At 45.1% G+C, this 17,473-nt stretch overlaps 2 protein-coding genes across 2 annotated transcripts in view; both read left to right on the forward strand.

Moving 5' to 3' along the window:
* LOC116660097 overlaps window positions 1–9,296 on the forward strand; it is a 37,640-nt gene extending 28,344 nt beyond the window's left edge. Inside the window, exon 4 of the mRNA XM_032468794.1 lies at window positions 8,278–9,296. Coding sequence (XP_032324685.1) covers window positions 8,278–8,526 — 249 coding nt within the window. The 3' untranslated portion in view covers window positions 8,527–9,296. The remainder of the gene's footprint in view (window positions 1–8,277) is intronic.
* Window positions 9,297–16,953: 7,657 nt separating this feature from the next.
* The window catches only part of PSD3 (pleckstrin and Sec7 domain containing 3), a 526,938-nt gene continuing 526,418 nt past the window's right edge, over window positions 16,954–17,473 (forward strand). The window contains 1 exon segment of the mRNA XM_032468468.1: window positions 16,954–17,295. The gene's annotated coding sequence lies outside the window, so the exon portion shown is untranslated.

Genomic DNA, 17,473 nt, shown 5'->3' on the forward strand with positions numbered 1-17,473 from the left:
GGATGCCGGAGGATTCCACACATCCGTGCATCTGAAGGTGGGGGGATTGGACCATAAAGGGGAGGTGGAAGGAGGGGAACAGTGGAGGCAGTGTCTGTGGCACCATCCCTCCAGTCCTGGGGCACCCAAGACCCTGGCTCCTGCCCCTCCACTTGGAGCACCAGCACCCAGGAACCCAAACCTCAAATACGACCAGAGGCAGCGCAGATAAGAGAAACCGAAAACTTGTGCCACAGCGCCACCTACTGGAGAACAGAAGAAAGGCCTCTAGTTTCTAACCTGTCTTATCATCAGACTCTAGGAAAAAACAAAAGCTTTAGTTTAAGAACACAAGGTGTTTGCAACTTCAAGTGCATCCGCAGAGGAACAACTCCTCAATCACTGTGAAGAACCACAGTAATACGATATCACAGAAGGAAAACTGGCAACTTTCCAGAAACTAAATTTAAAGTTACGGAATATTGCAACGTACCTGATAAGAGAATTCAAAATAGCTGTCATAAAAAAACTCAGCCATGATGCTGTGCACCAGAACCTGACACAGCACTGCAAACTGACTATACCTTAATAAAAAAGTGTAATTTTTTTAAAAAGAAACTCAACCAGCTACAAGGAAACTCGGAAAGGCAGTTCAATGTGCTCAAGAATAGAAGGAAAACTTTACCAAAGAGATTGAAACTCTAAAAAAGAACCAGGCAGAAAACCTGAAGCTGATGAACACCTTAGAAAACACTGGAAATAAAGCAGACCATATGGAAGAGAGAATTCGCCAGCTGGAAGACAGAAGACTAGAAATAATACAGGTGGAAGAGGAGAGAGAATTGAGATCTAAAAAATATTGGGAAATTCTACGACAGCTATCCCACACTTTTAGGAAGTGCAACATTATAATAATGAGTATTCCAGAAGGGACAAGAGCGAGAAGGGTGCAGAGAGTTTACATAAAGAAATTACAGCTGAGAACGTCCCTAACGTAGGGAAGGAACTAGATACACAAGCCCATAAAGCAACAGAATAATTATCTCAGTGCAAAGAGACCTGTTCCAAGATACATTAGATTAAAACTATCAGCATTATATTAAAGCTGTCAAAAGTCAATGACGAAGAATTTTAAAGGCAGCCAGGAAAAAAGGATGGTAACTTACAAAGTGACCCCCATTAAGCTATTAGCAGATTTCTCAGCATAAATCCTAAAGGCCAGGAGGGAGTGGAATGAAATCCACAAAATACTGGAAGATAAAAACTGTCAGCCCAGAATACTCTATCCAGCAAAGTTAGCCTTCAGATATGAAGGGCAAATAAAGACTTTGCCAGACGAACAAAAGCTGAGGGAGGTCATCAAGACTACACCTGCTTTACAAGAGATGTTAAAGGAAGCTCTTCTACCAGAAGAAAATGACCAAAATGCACAAACCTTTGAGCAAGGTGATAAATAGAACCAGGAAATTGCAACTTTATATTGGAATAGGCTTTGAAACACTTTGTTACAGTATAAAGGTTAAGGGGGAAAAAAAGAAGAAAAAATAACTATGGCTACATCAATTCAGTAACAAACTCACAGCATAAAAGGCGATCATTTCAGACCACAAAACACAAAAGGGGAAGAGGAAAAGGATGGAACCCACGTAGGCAAATGAAGATAAGATGCTGTCAGCAGAAAAAGGACTTTTATCTATGAGATGTTTTATAAAAACTCATGTCAACCACAAAACATAAATCTACAGCCAAGACACAAAACATACAAAGGAGGAAACTGAGAAAAATACTAGAGAAAACCACTAAACTCAAATGGCAGATGGAAACACAAGAAAAAGAAATAATGGAGGGTGTGGGGGATAGCTCAGTGGTAGAGCGCATGCTTAGCGTGCACAAGGTCCTGGGTTCAATCCTCAGGACCTCCATTAAGAATAAATCAATAAATAAACCTAATCATCCTCCCCACCCAAAAGTTTAAAAATTAAATTGAAAAAAAAGAAACAATGGAGACATAGAGCAACCAAAAGTCAAAAGGTTACATGGAAGTACTACGCCCTCATTCAATAATCACTGTGAATGTAAATGAATTGAGTTCACCAATCAAAAGACAGAGCAGCGGGCTGGATTGGAAAACAAGACCCAGCTCTATGCTGCCTTCAGGAGACTCATCTCAGCTCTAAAGACAAACACAGGCTCAAAGTGAAAGGATGGAAGATGATAGTCCAAGCCAGTGGCAGCCAAACTAAAGTGGACAAAATAGACTTCAAGCCGAAGACCATAACAAGAGACAAAGATGGGCATTATGCAATAAGAAAGATGATTCACCAAGAAAAGAGGCCAGTTATCAATATATCTGCACCTCATATAGAAGCACCAAAATACATACAGCAAAGTCTAACAGAACTTAAAGGAGAAATAGACAGCAATACAGTAATGGTAGGGGTAGTCAAAGGTCCTCTACTTTTTTTCTTTTGAGACAAATGAAAAGGGAGATACAACGTATAGCAGTAAATGTGATAAATGCCTACCTTAGGAGACAAAACTCTCAGGCAACTTAACTTCACACCTGCAAGAAACTAGAAAAAGAAAAACAGACGAATTTCAAAGATCTGCAGTGATGTCCCCTCTTTCGCTTCCGTTGTGGTCACTTGTGTCCTCTCTCCTTCCCTTAGTTAGCCCGGGTAGCGGCTTATCAATCTTACTGATCTTTTCAAAGAATCAGCTTTTGGTTTTGTTGCTTCTTTTGATTTCCTGTCTTCTATTTCATTTATTTCTGCCCTAATTCTTATGATTTTTTTCCGTTATTTACTTTGAACATAGTTTGTTATTTTATTTCTAGTTGTCTTTCTTTCTTTGTTTTTTGATTTGGTTTGGGGGGGAGGTAATTAGGTTTAGTTATTTATTTTTAGAGGTGGAACTGGGGATTGAACCTGGGGCTTCATGCAGGCTAAGCATGCGCTCTACCCCTTAGCTATACCCTCCCCTCTCTATTTCTAATTTTCTACAGTGAAAGCTTAAATTATTTTATTTTATTTATTTATTTTATTTTATTTTATTTTATTTTATTTTATTTGTATAGTTGATTTACAGTGTTGTGTTAATTTCTGGTATACAGCATATTAATTCAGTTATATATATATTCATATTCTATAAAGAATATGAATATATATATAACTGAATTGTTGTTTATCTCTTTTATATATAGTAGTTGGTGTCTGCAAATCCCAAACTCCTAATTTATCCCTCCTTCTGCCTTTCCCCCTGGTAACCATAAGTTTATTTTCTGTGTCTGCGAGTCTCTTTCTCTTTTGTAAATAAGTTCATTTTTATCATTTTTTTAGATTCCATATGTAAGTGTTATCATATGATATTTGTCTTTCCTCTGACTTACTTCACTCAGTATGAGAATCTCTTGGTCCATCCATGTTGCTGCAAATGGCATTGTTTCATCCTTTTTAATGGTTGAGTAATATTCTATTGTGTATCTATATCACAGCTTCTTTATCCAATACATGATTGATTTTAGCTCTTTCTTCTTTTCTAATATATGCATTAAATCCTATAAATATTCCTCTAAAACACTGCTTTTGCTTCATCCCCTACATTTTGATCAGTTACATTTTCATTTTTATTATTTCAAGATATTTTAAAATTTCTCTTACAAGTTCTTTTTTGACCCATGTGATATTTAGAAGTGTGTTGTTTAATCTACAAGTATTTGGGGATTTTCTGGCCATCTTTTTGGTATGGATTTCTGGTTTAGTCCCATCGCTCATCTAAGAGCATATACTGTATGATTTCTGTTCTTGTAAATGTGTGTGTGTGTGTTTTATGCCTGCCTAAAATGCTCCATTGTATTTAGAAGAAAACCCATCTTATTTTCTGCCTTTATATTTGCTTCTGCTTTCTGTCTGAGAAAGCATTCATACGACAGCCTCCTGAATGTCCGTGACATGTAGCTGCTGATCTTGTTTCCTTCCATCATAGTTATTAGCATTCATATGAAGTTACTTACTTATTTCCAGTCTTTACCGGCTGACTTCCTACCCACTCCTGACACCCACCGCCTGGAACGTAAACTCCTGGAGAACAGGAGTTCTGTCCTGCTCTCTGCTCTTAACAAAGGCGTGTTCACCCACTGACTTTCCCACCATCCCTCCTCCGCACTCATACAGACAAGAGAAGTCACACCGCAGTGTACATCACGCTATTTCTCCTCTTTCAATGTTTTTATCCTGCTTCGTAGCCTAGAAAAACTCTCATTTTTCTGGACTCGACTCAAAATCTTGACACCAGAAGGATCTGAATTTGGACAACGGTATCTTTAATGGAATCATCTTTGCTGAGGTGTATCTACGCAATGTCCCTGGCTTTTATCAATGAATTGAATAAGAGGTTGCCACGTAAAACCTTCTATTGTGTTTGTTAATGGAGACTTTAGGGGACATTCTTCTACTATTGTTCTCAGTGACACTCGTAAAACTCTTGCTGGAAAATTTTGTAGTTCTAAGAAAGGCTTGTTTTCCCCTGTTAAACTGGTTTGCTTTTTCCTTTTTGATTATAAACATTATGCAAGTTGCCATGACTCTTTCCTCTTTCACTGCCAGAGCGATCACAGCAAAGTCAGATGCTAAAATGTGGCGTAACTAAGCTGTTCTTTGGGAGCCGGATTGATATTTTCCTCTGGTTTTGAATTCTTATGAAGTTTGCATTTTCCCTGGTCCTGGTCCCTGATTTTTATTTTGCCCTTGCTTTAATGTAAACATTTTTTGCTGCAAGCTTTCCAGAAGGAGGTGGGGTAGACATAAAGAATAGGGTGATGCTAAACAGCATAGCATGGGAAACTGTCAACGGAAATAAAATGTACAAGCTAAACGTTTTATTTGGCAGACATTTCTGAGGACTTAAGCCCGGGATGACAGCCTCTCAGATTGCTCTTAGGGAATGCTCCAAAGTGGCGAGGTAGAAGCTAGGATGTATGAGTTTGTGCATCAAAGACCAGATAGTCGGAACATCAAAAGATTACTGGTAATTAAAGAAAACCAGATGGTTCAAGTTAAAGAGTTTAGTACTTTTCTATATATGGGAAGGTGCAAAGCTCTGGGCTCATTGACATCATTCCTTTGATGTGCATCTAGCTGTCTAGGGCCAATATCCTATTCTTTCACATCCTGAGTCCCCTCAGGGGGTACAGTTGGGGGTGGCAGCAGAGGCCGGGCTGCCTGCTTATCTGCATCCTGAGTTCCCTCCGCTCACTGTTGGGGGTAGGGGTGGCGGTAGCAGCTGATGATTTGATGGTCATAGCATCCTGTGTTACTGATTTGGCTGGCAATAATTTTTGCGCACAGAACTATCTCCAACAACTTGTAATAACCTATAATGAAAGAGAATATATATATATGTGTAACTGACTCACTATGCTTTATACCAGAAACTAACACAGCACTGTAAATCAACTACACTTCAATTAAAAAAAAAAAAGAATAGGGTGATACTGTCTCAGGGATGCTGTTTGCACGTCTCCAAGCTGAATGACTCCGTCTGTCCTGTACGCTCCCCTAACACTTTGTTTGCACCCCTGCTGAACCCTCTTCACATTATCATGTATTGCACTTAAGGGAGTGCTTAAGTTTCAACTACTAGGTCCATCAAACTGTGTGATCTTAGAAAGCCGCCTCCCTGCGGTTCAGCTGTCCAGTGAGGGTACTGGTGCTACCTACCTGATAGGTTTGTTGTGAGGATTTAAAGGGTTGAATGTGAAGTGCTTAGAATGGTGCCTGGACTCTGTGAAGTGCTCAGTAAGGTTAGTGATTATTATTCCTGCTCGTATGTTATAGTCACTCATGTGCGACTCCCCTGATGTGCCCTGAGCTCCTTCAAGGCAGGGACTTTGTCTTATTTATTCCTAGAGCACAGGACAGTGCCTGGGGTCAACTGGGTGCTCAATAAATAGTTACAGAAGTGATTTAGATTGAAATCAGACTCTGTTTCGGGATTATAGAGTATTAGGAGGTGAATTCAGAGAGGCATTATATGGATGGATTTTGGAAGGCGTTAAAAATCAAGTCACATCTACATTTCATGTTGCAGGATTATATATGGGCTGGGATGTGCTCACCAGGCAAAATGAGCCATATCCCTCTTCGTCCAAGGTCCCACAAGTAACCCTTGGTGTTTCTGGGGCTCACTGTTCCCCTGTGCTCTTGGCAAGGCCTTGGCTCTCCTGAACTACAAGTGATGCAAATTCTGTTGCCGGTGGTAGCAACAGAGCTGCCCCTGGGAATCGGAGGGCCAGGAGTCGGGCACCAGGAAGAGTTTACAGGGACATGAACAAAGGCACGTGAACGAGCCCCTCCATCGAGAGGATTGTAAGCTTGTGAAATAAATCAGAATTAAATCATTCTCCTAGGAGAGCAGAAGGACAGGAGGAAAGGTTAAAGTAAACATCACTCAGCGCCAGAAGAGGGTGGAGGGAAAGAGACGGTCCCACCTGCTCTGTGCCCATGAGGTGCACGAATGTTGTTGCAGGAAGATTGGCCCCCATCCCTGACGAGCTGAATCACTCGGAGACAAGGCCTTGGCGCTTAGAAGAAAAGAGTCCCAGGCAACAGGGACTCACAGCAGGCCAGTGCCTTCAAAACTGTGAACTCAGTCTTAGGGTTGGGGCTTGGTGATTGTATAGTGAACAAGTTGGGGTGTAAAAAGGGATATTAATTAACAAAGGTCTCTGGTAAAGCTTCCTCCAAAATCTTGGCCTGTCCATCCAGTGGCATAGGGCTGGCCGGCGGTCTGGAGGGTTATCAGCCCATGATCTTCTCTATCAAATCAGACTCATCAGGCGCGAGGAGGAACTTCGGAGGGTCTGGTCATTCTCCTGAGGTTATCGTCCTGTGACTCCCTTCCTGGGGGAATGAGTCAAAATCCAAATAGGATTGTAAATTTCAATCACCAGAGTAAGGTAAAGCAAACAGGGAAATCAGGGGCTCTAACTCTGACATCAGGGCCTGGGCTGGGAGCTGGTCCAGTCAGTCAGATTTGCTGACCACCATAAGTATATGGCCAAGAATGAGCCTAAGCATGGCCATTTTATTATTTCTCCTTCAAGTGCGAGCCGAGGCCTTCTTTCAGCATCATGGAGACCCATCTGCCTCAGAACGAGTGCCTTTGAGTGATGGCCAGGCCTCGAGGGATTTGGTCCTTGCCCTGGGTGAGGACAGGGGGTGGGCAGATGAACCAAAGGGTGATGGACCCTCAGGCTAAGGTCGCTGCTCTGGAGGGCTGTTGATGGAGAGGAATTCTCCCCTGTGATGGTCTAGGCCAGACTGTTTGCAGGCAGAAGTGAAGAACTGAATCAAAGTAAGAAAGAGGAAGGCCGAGATGGGCACCTTCTCCCCAACCTCGCATTGGTTCTCAGGTGATCAGGTGGCCAGAGGGCTTGAGCCACCGCGTCCCCTACGCGTCCCCCCGCGCGCCTCCGCCGCCCGCACCTCTTCGCTCCCTGGCCAGCCCGGCTCCCCACTGGTTTGTTGTGCTTGCTGCAGGGACTGTGGGTGGGAGTTCCATATTCATATACCGTCTGGCCAGGATCGAACCTGCTAAACAGTGAGCTAGCATCGCATTTTCCTAAGAGAAAAAGCTTCAAGCGGTCGGCTTGTGCCCAGGGCTCTGTCTACGGGGCTCTGTAGTGCAGATGACGGTTGTACAATCTGATTTTAAATTGTGAAACCAGCACCCTCTCCCCGCTGTAGTTCTGTTGCTGTGCAGACAACCAGAGTTTTCAGAAACCAACCGTATATTGTCTGTATGGTCGGCATATTCTCACGAATAGCGTCTGAAAACCACACGCAAGGCTCCACGCTATACAAGTAGACAAGGTAGCACGTGGTGGACACTCTCTGGCCACCAGTTTGGTATTAATCAGTTTCTGCATTCACAAAGACTCCCGATTTCATTTTGCTATGATCTGTTTCTGTGCCTGAATTTTCACCACTGTGTAGGGAGATGTCTGATGCGTTGCTGTCCCAGAGCTCCGCAGTATCTTTCAAAACCTGCTAGCAGTGAAGAATGAGGCTTTGCCCCCATCTTTCCTCGCTCCCTGGGTCTGGTTAGCACCAACTGAACGGTCAGGCTGGTGATTCATTGGATGCTGTGTAGTTTGTTCTGTCCGCTGTAACTTCCTGTTAAGATGCTGGTTGTGCTATTTTTAAAGAAACCTTACACAGCCTAGGTTTTATTTTGGGCTGGATGTACTAACATACAAAGAGGATCTGTGAGTTAGCCCTGTAAGCTATTCTCTTTCAGGCACGGGCTCAGCTTCCAGAAGCTTCCGTCTACCCCAGGGAGACACGCATAAGAAAGTGCGGTGAGTGCAATGAAGTACGATCAATGTTCGAGACGTGGCAGGATGCAAACGAGGGCCGGAAACTTCTAGAGAGCAGAGGAATGAGGATGTCCTCCCAGCAGAGGCCCTGGAAGGGAACTGAGAAAAAATTTCAGCTGGTGGACGACATGACAAAGATGTCACACTTGGTGACAGTGTGTGGGGGGTAGAGTTTTAAAGTAGGAGAATTCACTGAGTTATTTAAGGGGCAGTTGCAGTGACTTAAACAAGAGATGATACGGATCTAACTGAAGACAGAAAGAGCGGGTACAAAGATTTGGGAGTTTTTACAACAGGATGGGATGGACAGTGGGAGGTGAGGAAGAGCTGAGAGAAGGTTTCTGTCTTGGACACTTGGTTAATGCTGTTGTCGTTAAAAAGAAAGGACACAAAGGAGCAGCAGGTGTGTCCAGCGAGGGCTGTGGAGACAGGGGCTCCCTGTCAGACCTGTTGAAATTCAAGTGGAAATTCAAGCTTGTCATTGGAGAAAGACATCTGGGCTGCAAATACAGATATGAACTATATCTAACAGCTTGGAAGTGTGACTCTATTAAAAACAAGTAATAGGGGAGGAGGGTATAACTCAAGTGGTAGAGGGCATGCTTAGCATGCTTGAGGTTCTGGGTTCAACCCCCAGTACCTCCTATAAGAATAAATAAAATAAATAAATAAAATAAAAACCTAATTACCTCCCTCTACCAAAAACAAAAAACAAACAAACAAAAAAAAACCCCAGGTTATGTTTTCTGTTTATGGTTCTTGACAAATGGCTAACTAGTGCTCCAAAAGTATATAGTGTTTATTTTAAAATGCAGTTTTCAGGTAAAACATAAGTGGATTTGGATCAGGGCTTTTTTCTTTAATGGTGTCAACTTTCATGCTGGGGGTTTGGCATACCAGGAAGGAAAGAGGTCAGTACAAACTGAACACAATCCACAGAGTAAACTTCAGGGTGTTAACAATGACATTACAAGTGTTACTTGCCTTTTCAGGATTAGAGATTTATAAAACACCCTGATGAACTGTGGGAAACTGTATTTTGCCTTTAATCTTGGAAGCCATAGAATGAGGGTTCTTTCCAACAGTGCTACACTAGTTTCTGGGAAGTTAGTAAAATTGTGTCCTTTAACATACAAAGTCGAATTTGCAAGAATACCTTCTTGTACAATGGTCCTTTGTATCCAGGAAGCCAGCCTAACCCTAACCTTAACTCCAACCTGAAACTGTTGCCTTAACCCTAGCTCTAGCCCCAACCCTCAACTTGAAGGTCACACGAATCTAGCATCCACACACCTAAAACCGACACCTCCTCTGAACCTTAACTCTGACACTAACCACACCCCAATCGTAACCTGAACTCTAAACCTAAATGAAGCACTAACCCTCGCTCTAGCCTAAACCCCATTTCTTGTCACTAACCCTAACCTGAACCCTAGAACAGGCTTTTTTAGGGGTCGATCTATGTAGATCTCTAGAAACAAGGCAATCAAAATTGAGAAATGAATTTCAGATTACATGAGTCATTTACAAACAGATCAGCAGACCATCTTTCACAGCGTTTCGTGATGAGGTAGCCTGACCTTTTTGCTAAAGACACCCAAGGTCTCGGGATTGTCCCTGGATGTCTACAGGACATCCTTGCTTCTCTCCTCCAATTTCAGTAAGTACCTAATGAGGTTGCTGTGAAAACGCAGTGAATGTCTCTGAAAGACACAAGGTCCGAATTGAGACTGCGTTTTCCCCAGCTCACAGAAGTGTATGCTAACCTCTATCCCAGACTTCTAGGATTCCCCCAAGTGTAAGGCTTTCCGACTCCAGAAAACCTGCAGAAGGCTGGGATTGTCCCTTTCTGTCTAAATCCCACTGTGACCCGAATCCAGACCTTAGCAGCAGTCATCAAGACAAAGGGCAGTGTTGGGCTCTGGAAGTTACGAAAGTGATGTAAGATGAGGTGAGAAAAAAATGATTACTGTACATGAACAATGAGACAGTCTGCTGGGACAGTCGGTTCGTAGTTCGGTGCTACATCACGTGGTGCAGACCTGGGTAAGAACTGATTGAAAGTGTGGATGGTCTTGGCTCTCATTTGTTTAGCGCGTACCACTTACCAAACCTTCATAACACACATTCAGTCCCTCCTAGGGCCCTGGGAGGTTGACAGAGAGCAGGTGTTGGTATAATCATTCACACTTGCATACACAGAGTGACTCAGGAAAGTTCATTATGTTCCGCCCAGACCCCCCAGCAAAAGCAGCAGAGCTGAGATGGGAACTCAGGTTGGCCACCTTCAAACCTGGTGGGAAACTCACTCTTATATGCAGGAAATGAGACTTGAGCTCGGCCTTAGGGGACTGAGTGAAATTTGTGGAGTTGAGGAGAAACGGAGAGTCTTCTGGTTGGGGTGGAGGAAAAGGAGGAGGCGGGAAGCCGGCAATGGGAGAGTGAGCAGACGGGGGTGGGGGACGAGGTTAAGAGCAGGTGGGAAAATGGGGCTTTGACAGCCAGGCAGGGGTTCTGTGTCCTGTTGGGTTTCACTGAGAAGTCAGGGAAGCCTTGCCTGGAGATTGGCTCAGAGGCAGCTCCAGAAATTGATGCATTGCAAACTGACTATACTGCAATTAAAAAAAAAAAAAAAAAAAAAAAACTCGGGGGGTGGAGGGTATAGCTTAGTGGTAGAGCACATGCTTGGCATGTACGAGGTCCTGGGTTCAATCCCCAGTGCCTCCGATAAGGGAGAAAAAAATCTAATAAAATAAAATCAAATCCTCCAACATAAAAAAAAAGTAAAAATAAATAAATGAAAATTTACACACACACACACACACACACACACAAAAGGAGCTCTGGCTGATGGTGGTGTGAGGGGAGGGTTAGGATGAGAGGATCCCAGAGGCAGGAAGGCCATCCAGATGGCTTTGGGGTGTGGGGACAAGGAAGGGCCTGGAATGGAGTGGCAAGAGTTAGGATAAAATGAAAATAAACGTGTTAAAAAAAAAAAAGGCAATTCAACGGGATAGACTTCGGCCTTCGCAGCCAGAGACTGGCTCGTGGGTTCATCTAAGGTGACCAAGTGTGAGCTCAGCTGGAGTGGCAAACCGTCCTCTGCCCCCCTCCTCTCCCGATGGTGACTGTCACAACCAGCAGAGGGTTCACAGATGCTGGAGAAAGACCAGGCTTCCTGGTGACTGAAAGGGCGGGGCCTCATCTCCAGGTCGGAGGAAGGGGAGGTCCCCCAGGAAACCTGCCGGGGAGGCCAGAAGTAAAGCCAGAACCTTAGGACTTGCCGCGGGAGTTTGCGGGAGCTTCTTGGAAGAATTTTTGTTTGTGTTTTTTAAATTTTATTTATTTTTTATTTTTAAACATTTTTCATTGAGTTATAATCATTTCACAATGTTGTGTCAAATTCCAGTGTAGAGCACAATTTTTACACACATATATATATGTAGAATAGAGAAACAAGATTATACTGTGTAGCACGGGGAAATACATACAAGATCTACGGTAGCTCACAGAGAAAAAATTTCTTGGAAAAACTTTGAAACAGGCAGCTAGCATCCGTCTGTTTTGCCTCCCGTTTTCTCTGCTTGGCGCTGCGCCGGCTGTTGAAGTCACCGCTAGCCCTCGGCCCTCCTGGACGGCAGGTGGCAGGCCGGGTAGGAGGCAGCCCGGGGAGATGCTGCGGGAGCGGGAGCGGGCCGGCGAGGGACCCGCCGCGCAGAGCGCAGAGGTCAGGGAGCTGCCGTCTGGCCCGCAGCGGGCGGCCGCAGGCGCGCGGCGCGGACCGTGGAAGCGCGGTTTAAGTTCTGCCTGACAAAGCGCAGTCCAGTGAGCATCCGGGAAAGCCGAAGAGGAAAAACACACTTCCTCTGGTTTCCGGCTGGTGGCGGCGGACCGGCCCTCCGCTGGCCCTGGGTGGGGCCGACGGGGCGAAGTCGGCTGGGACCTGCCGGCCGCCGCCCTCCCCCGGGGCCCCGCAGCCAGCTCTCCCCCCCCCCCCCCGCCCCACCACGGCCCCCTTCCCGGGCCGCACCCTGCCGTGACCGTGACCTCAGCGCCCCCTGTCCACCCCCCCCCCCCAAGCCGCAGACGGGGTGGGGCGGGGCGGGGCGGGCGGGGCGGAGGTCAGCGCTCTGTGGCCCGGGCAGGCCGGGCGCTCTCCAGGCAGAGGGCGATGGAAGCTGGTGCCCCTGGGCAGGCAAAACAAGGCGGGGCATTTAGCCCGCCCAGCTCTGCCTTCATGCATCCTTCTCAGGTGAAGGGGACCACATCCTGCGGCGGACGGCATCTCTCTGCCGGCATCCGAACGCAGTGTTGATGACTCTCTTTCTTGCACGTCGTCTCGGGGGAGGATGTTGTGGCTGGCAATCAAAGTTGAAGTTGCTTGAGTCTCTAGACTTTTTTTTTTTAACAACCTCACTGTGATATAATTTACATACCATAAAGTTTTCTTGCTTCAAGCGTACCAATAAGTAATTATTAGGAAAATAAGAGTCATATGACCATCACCACAGTTTAGTTCGAGAACGTGGGCATCACCCCCGAAAGAAACCTCCTGCCCGTATTCAGTGGCTCCCCACACCCACCCCAGCCCCGGGAGATCACTAATTTCTATCTCTACAAATTTGCCTATTCTGGGCATTCCGTATGGGAATCGAATGGCATCACAACACGTGGTCTTTTGTGGCTGGTTCACTTCGCCTGATGTTTTAAGATTTCATCCCTGACGTTGCACCTATCAGCTGTCCTTTTTGTCACCATACCGACCGAGATAGGTGTATTTTTGCTTCTCCATTGACATTTGGGTTATTCCTGCTTTTTGCTGGGAATCAGAGCATCCAACATGAAGAAGACACAGTTTATGCTCTGGCAGGATGGGGAAGGGATTTCTCCTGGCCAGGGGCACGCCCTGGAGTATTCGGTGCTGTTCTGTGGGATGGAGCCTGGGAACGTGGAAGTAGGAACAGCTGGACTGGAGAATAGGAAGTGGATGCTTGGGGAGAAGAGGGAGGAGGTGATCGGCAGGTGTCTGGGCCACGTGGGGTCCATGGGACTGTTTGAGTGGGACTGTGTGGCTCTGGGCGATAGCCACATCTCTTCTTGTCGCCTGGTTTTCTTCTCTAGCGAGAAAGAGCTGACACGCAGGTGTCTGGAGTGGAGTATTCATCCCTTTCCTCCCTGCAGGGTGCCCACGTGAACACCCCAGGGGTGATGGGGTTACTATGGTTACTATGGTTACAGCATTCTGTTCGTTTGGAGTGCTGGGGCTGTGTGGGGTGGTGGAGGCGATTTGGGTCAGTGTTGACTGAGTGTTTTGGCGTGGCGTAAGGCGTGGAGCTCCCACTGGGGGGATGCGGCTTCTCCCCCAGAAGGTGGGCCAGTGTGGGGAAGCAGGGAGGTGCACAGTCCTTCGCTCCGGGGTGGAGAACCTTTTCTCCTCTAGAGTCTGCATCGGGCTGGCACTGGGCTGGCTGACCATGCTGCCCCCGGGAACTGTGCTTCCAGAGTCCCACTGGCCTCCACTGAAGTGTCCAGACCCTGCTCTGCTGGGATCTTGGGCCCCAGACCTTGTAAGGACCTGAGGATGCCAGGTGGCCCCATGGGAGCCAGATACCCACAGTCCTGGGCTGGCTGCAAGCAAGCTGAAGTGTGAGACAAGCTGGGGCAGCTTGTCTGTAGGTCTGATTCTGGGCAGCCCTACGCCTGGGTCTCTTTCCCAGCACATCCCGAGGTCTGCACTGTACCGTGTTCTGGTGCCACTCGTGACGAGGCAGTTTGTCGTGTGCGGTGCCATGAAGCGTGAGTGTGAACCAGAGGGTGCAGGGCACCTGCTCTGAGCAAAGGTGCAGGGAGGGGCTGCAGGTGGACAGGGAGGAAGAAGGGGGGAGCTGGGGGTGCACGCGGGCGAGCAGCTGTAGTAGGGGTTCTGGACGGTTCTTTGAAAAGAGGAGGGTTTCTGGACATGAGCGTAGGGGGCTGAATAGTGGTTTTCTAGAAAGAGGAGTGTCCCGCCCCTCCCACATATCACCAAGGTCTCTCGGATATTTATTCATCCAATATATTACAATTTTATCGTCTTCATGATTTTTGGTAAGTGGATTTTCCCAAATTTAAGGGGTGGGAGCTCGTTTAAATTGGCTCCCTGAGTCATCTTCTATAAATATATATTCTTTAATAAAAGCATTCAGTCTCTTTGCAATTCTAATTAAAATGTATAGTCCAAGAGCAATTAAAGGACTGTTTCTTAAAATTTCTTTTTCTTAAAGCAGAAAAAAGCAAGGCTAATGTAGTATTAATGGTTAGATAGTTTAAATGTATTGGCCCGTGTGGAATAGGAGATATTAACTGTTTTAAAAGCCTTTTTTAAAAAAGAATCTGTCTTCTTGTAATTTTCTTTACAATTAAAATACCCTAATTTTTATATTTTAACAAAGGAGGTGTAAGATACAGCAAATACAGATAAGTCAAGGTGATGTTTTTAGCCCTGAAACCTCATCGATGAATTTATCATCAGTGTTCATTCCTGTGGCATCTAGTTACCTATCCAGTAATTGTACTGGCTTAGCAGAGACTGTATGTTGAGTGTATTATGGCTTTAGATTGTGAAATTGTGCAGTTCAGGTAAACATCAAATCCTTTGATTTTTGTACAGCAGATTTCCAGTATTAGAATCACGTAGAATCAATATACTAGATGTTAAAGATTATACAATAAAGGAACTTGACAAAAAAAAATTGGCTCCTGCGTCAACTGAACAAAAAAAGTGGGGGCGCACACTCTAAAAGTAAACTGGAACAAGTGCACCTCGCAAGGGTCCTGTTGATCATCACAGAGAGAAAGGTTCTTTCAACAGCTGCCGCCATCCTGTGTGCGCAGGTGCAGGACCGGTTCCTGAGACAGAAAAACATCCAGCGGCTCAGAGGGTGATGTGAAAAGTCGTGCTGGTCCCACGATTTGGGAGCTATTTTATGAGTGTTGTAGGTTAAAAACAGATAAATGAATAGGTCAGTGTCGTTAGTTTAAAAAAAAAAAAAAAGACTGAGCATGAGAGATGGAGAAAGTGGAAAAAGAAAAATCAAAGAATTCTGAATCTCAAATAGCCAGTTATGTGGCCTCAGGCAGGTGATGGAATCTCTCTGGGCCCCTCCTCTGATGGGAATGTGACGGCAGCCTCACCTCACAGGGACTGAAACTTGTGTGTCCACAGAAGGATCAGTAAAGAGAGGTAGTTTTTAAATGCCTGGAAAGATATTCTCAACAGCATTATTTAAAATAATGAAATATTGGTAATAACATATAGTGGAAAAGAATCTGAAAAGAAAAAATACGTATATAGGTATGTGTATTACTGAATCACTTTGCTGTACACCTGAAACTAACTTTTGTTTTTTATTGACATACAGTCAATGACAATGTGTCAATTTCTGGTGTACAGCACAATGTCCCACTAACATTGTAAATCAATACACTTCAATTAAAAAATTTTTTAATGAAAAATTGGGAAATGTCTAAGTGTTCTACCATGGGGGAAGCAGTCAGTAAATTATGAATATTGTGTAGAAGGTCAAAGAGAGGGCCTCAGGGTCTATTGGGAGTTGACTTTTCTGCCATCTTGGTGCTAATTGCTGTGTCATTCCTTGAATGGCTGCGTCCTGCCCCAGGTCCTTCCTGTCTCATCTCTACCATATCACAGGTGGGGACACCAGGGTCTGCCTGGTAGAGGTTCAGAGTTCTCTCAATACAAAGGTCCCCCAGCCACAGTAAATACAGAATTATGCAAAGGGCCAGGAGTGGCCTCTCTGTCTGGTTTTCTTTAGGATCAGCTTGTTGCTAGACTTTGGGTGAGACCCACATGTGCTCATTTCTTTGGCTGTGCTCACATTTATAAAAATGGCATAAAAGAAAAATAAACGAACATAGCAAAGATTGGAAACATCTGAGTTTTTCGCTACCTCTCGCCAGGCCCCAGCGTTTGTGATTCTTGCTTATATTTTATGTGGCAAGTGGGCACAACTGCTCCACGTAGAGATGGAAAATTTTTCCACAGTGTAAGACTATTTTTCAATATGACTTCTTATCAAAGGGAACACTGTAAGATTTTGGCTTGTAGTATCACCTTAGAGGATTCCAGGAACTTGAAGAAAACAGAAATTCACACATCAATACTAATCGTTTAAAAGTTAAACCTCATGAGAATCTGTTTGTATCTTGAAATCGTCCAGGAGGAGGAAGGTAACTGCTGGGAAGGAAGGACAGTGGATAACGACAGAGGGAACTTTCTGATCTTATTTACAAAAATGAAAGAATTAGGTCTGAGATGGCTTTTCAATTGTAGCCCTCTCTCGACCCGTGTTTTCACTTAAATGACTGTCAAAACAAAGTACCAGTCACCACGCCGTGTATAATCAGTGTGACATCTGGGACTCCATGAGAGGCCACTGTTTCTCTAACTTTAGCTAACCAGTGCACTTCCTGGAGCGGCTCCAGATGAACTGGCAGAGCCAAAGGGTCCGATTACCCTCTGGCTCTTTCTAGAATCCCCCTCCCGTTCTCTCTTGGAGGGCAGAAGTGCCCCTGGCTGCACTTAGATCATCCCAGCACTGAAGAAACGTACTCTGCGGACAAGACTATACAAGCAGAGACCGAGCGGGGTTACTCCATCTAAGTGGAGAAACTGCTAAATCATTTTGCAATCAGTGATTCCAAATTTGCCTGATCCCTGTACGTTGTACACCTTTTCCTTGACAAGTAAACCAAGATTGTGTGGCTTTTCGTCCTGGCCTGCAGTGGTGGAAGAGAACGAGGAAGGATTTCACTCTGTCGTGGAGTTCACTGTGATCAACAGTCCCTCACACCGCACAGCCGGGTGGCTAAACCACTTAATATTTGAAGTGTCAGAACAACGAGGGGCCTCTCCAAGGACCTGGCCAGATGCCAGCCTGGTAAGTGCCTGCTTCGGATTGAAACTTCCGTGGGAAGCAAAACACTAGCAGGAATATATTGTAGCAGGAAATATTTGGGTCCTTAAAATGTTGTGTACTTTCTGTAATCCTGACTGTAAAAATAAGAATTTTCACATGGTGGGAGATGTGATTTGGGGGTTTTTGCTGGATTGTTTTG

The sequence above is a fragment of the Camelus ferus genome, chromosome 26 (assembly GCF_009834535.1).
Source record: "Camelus ferus isolate YT-003-E chromosome 26, BCGSAC_Cfer_1.0, whole genome shotgun sequence".
NCBI classification, from domain to species: domain Eukaryota; kingdom Metazoa; phylum Chordata; class Mammalia; order Artiodactyla; family Camelidae; genus Camelus; species Camelus ferus.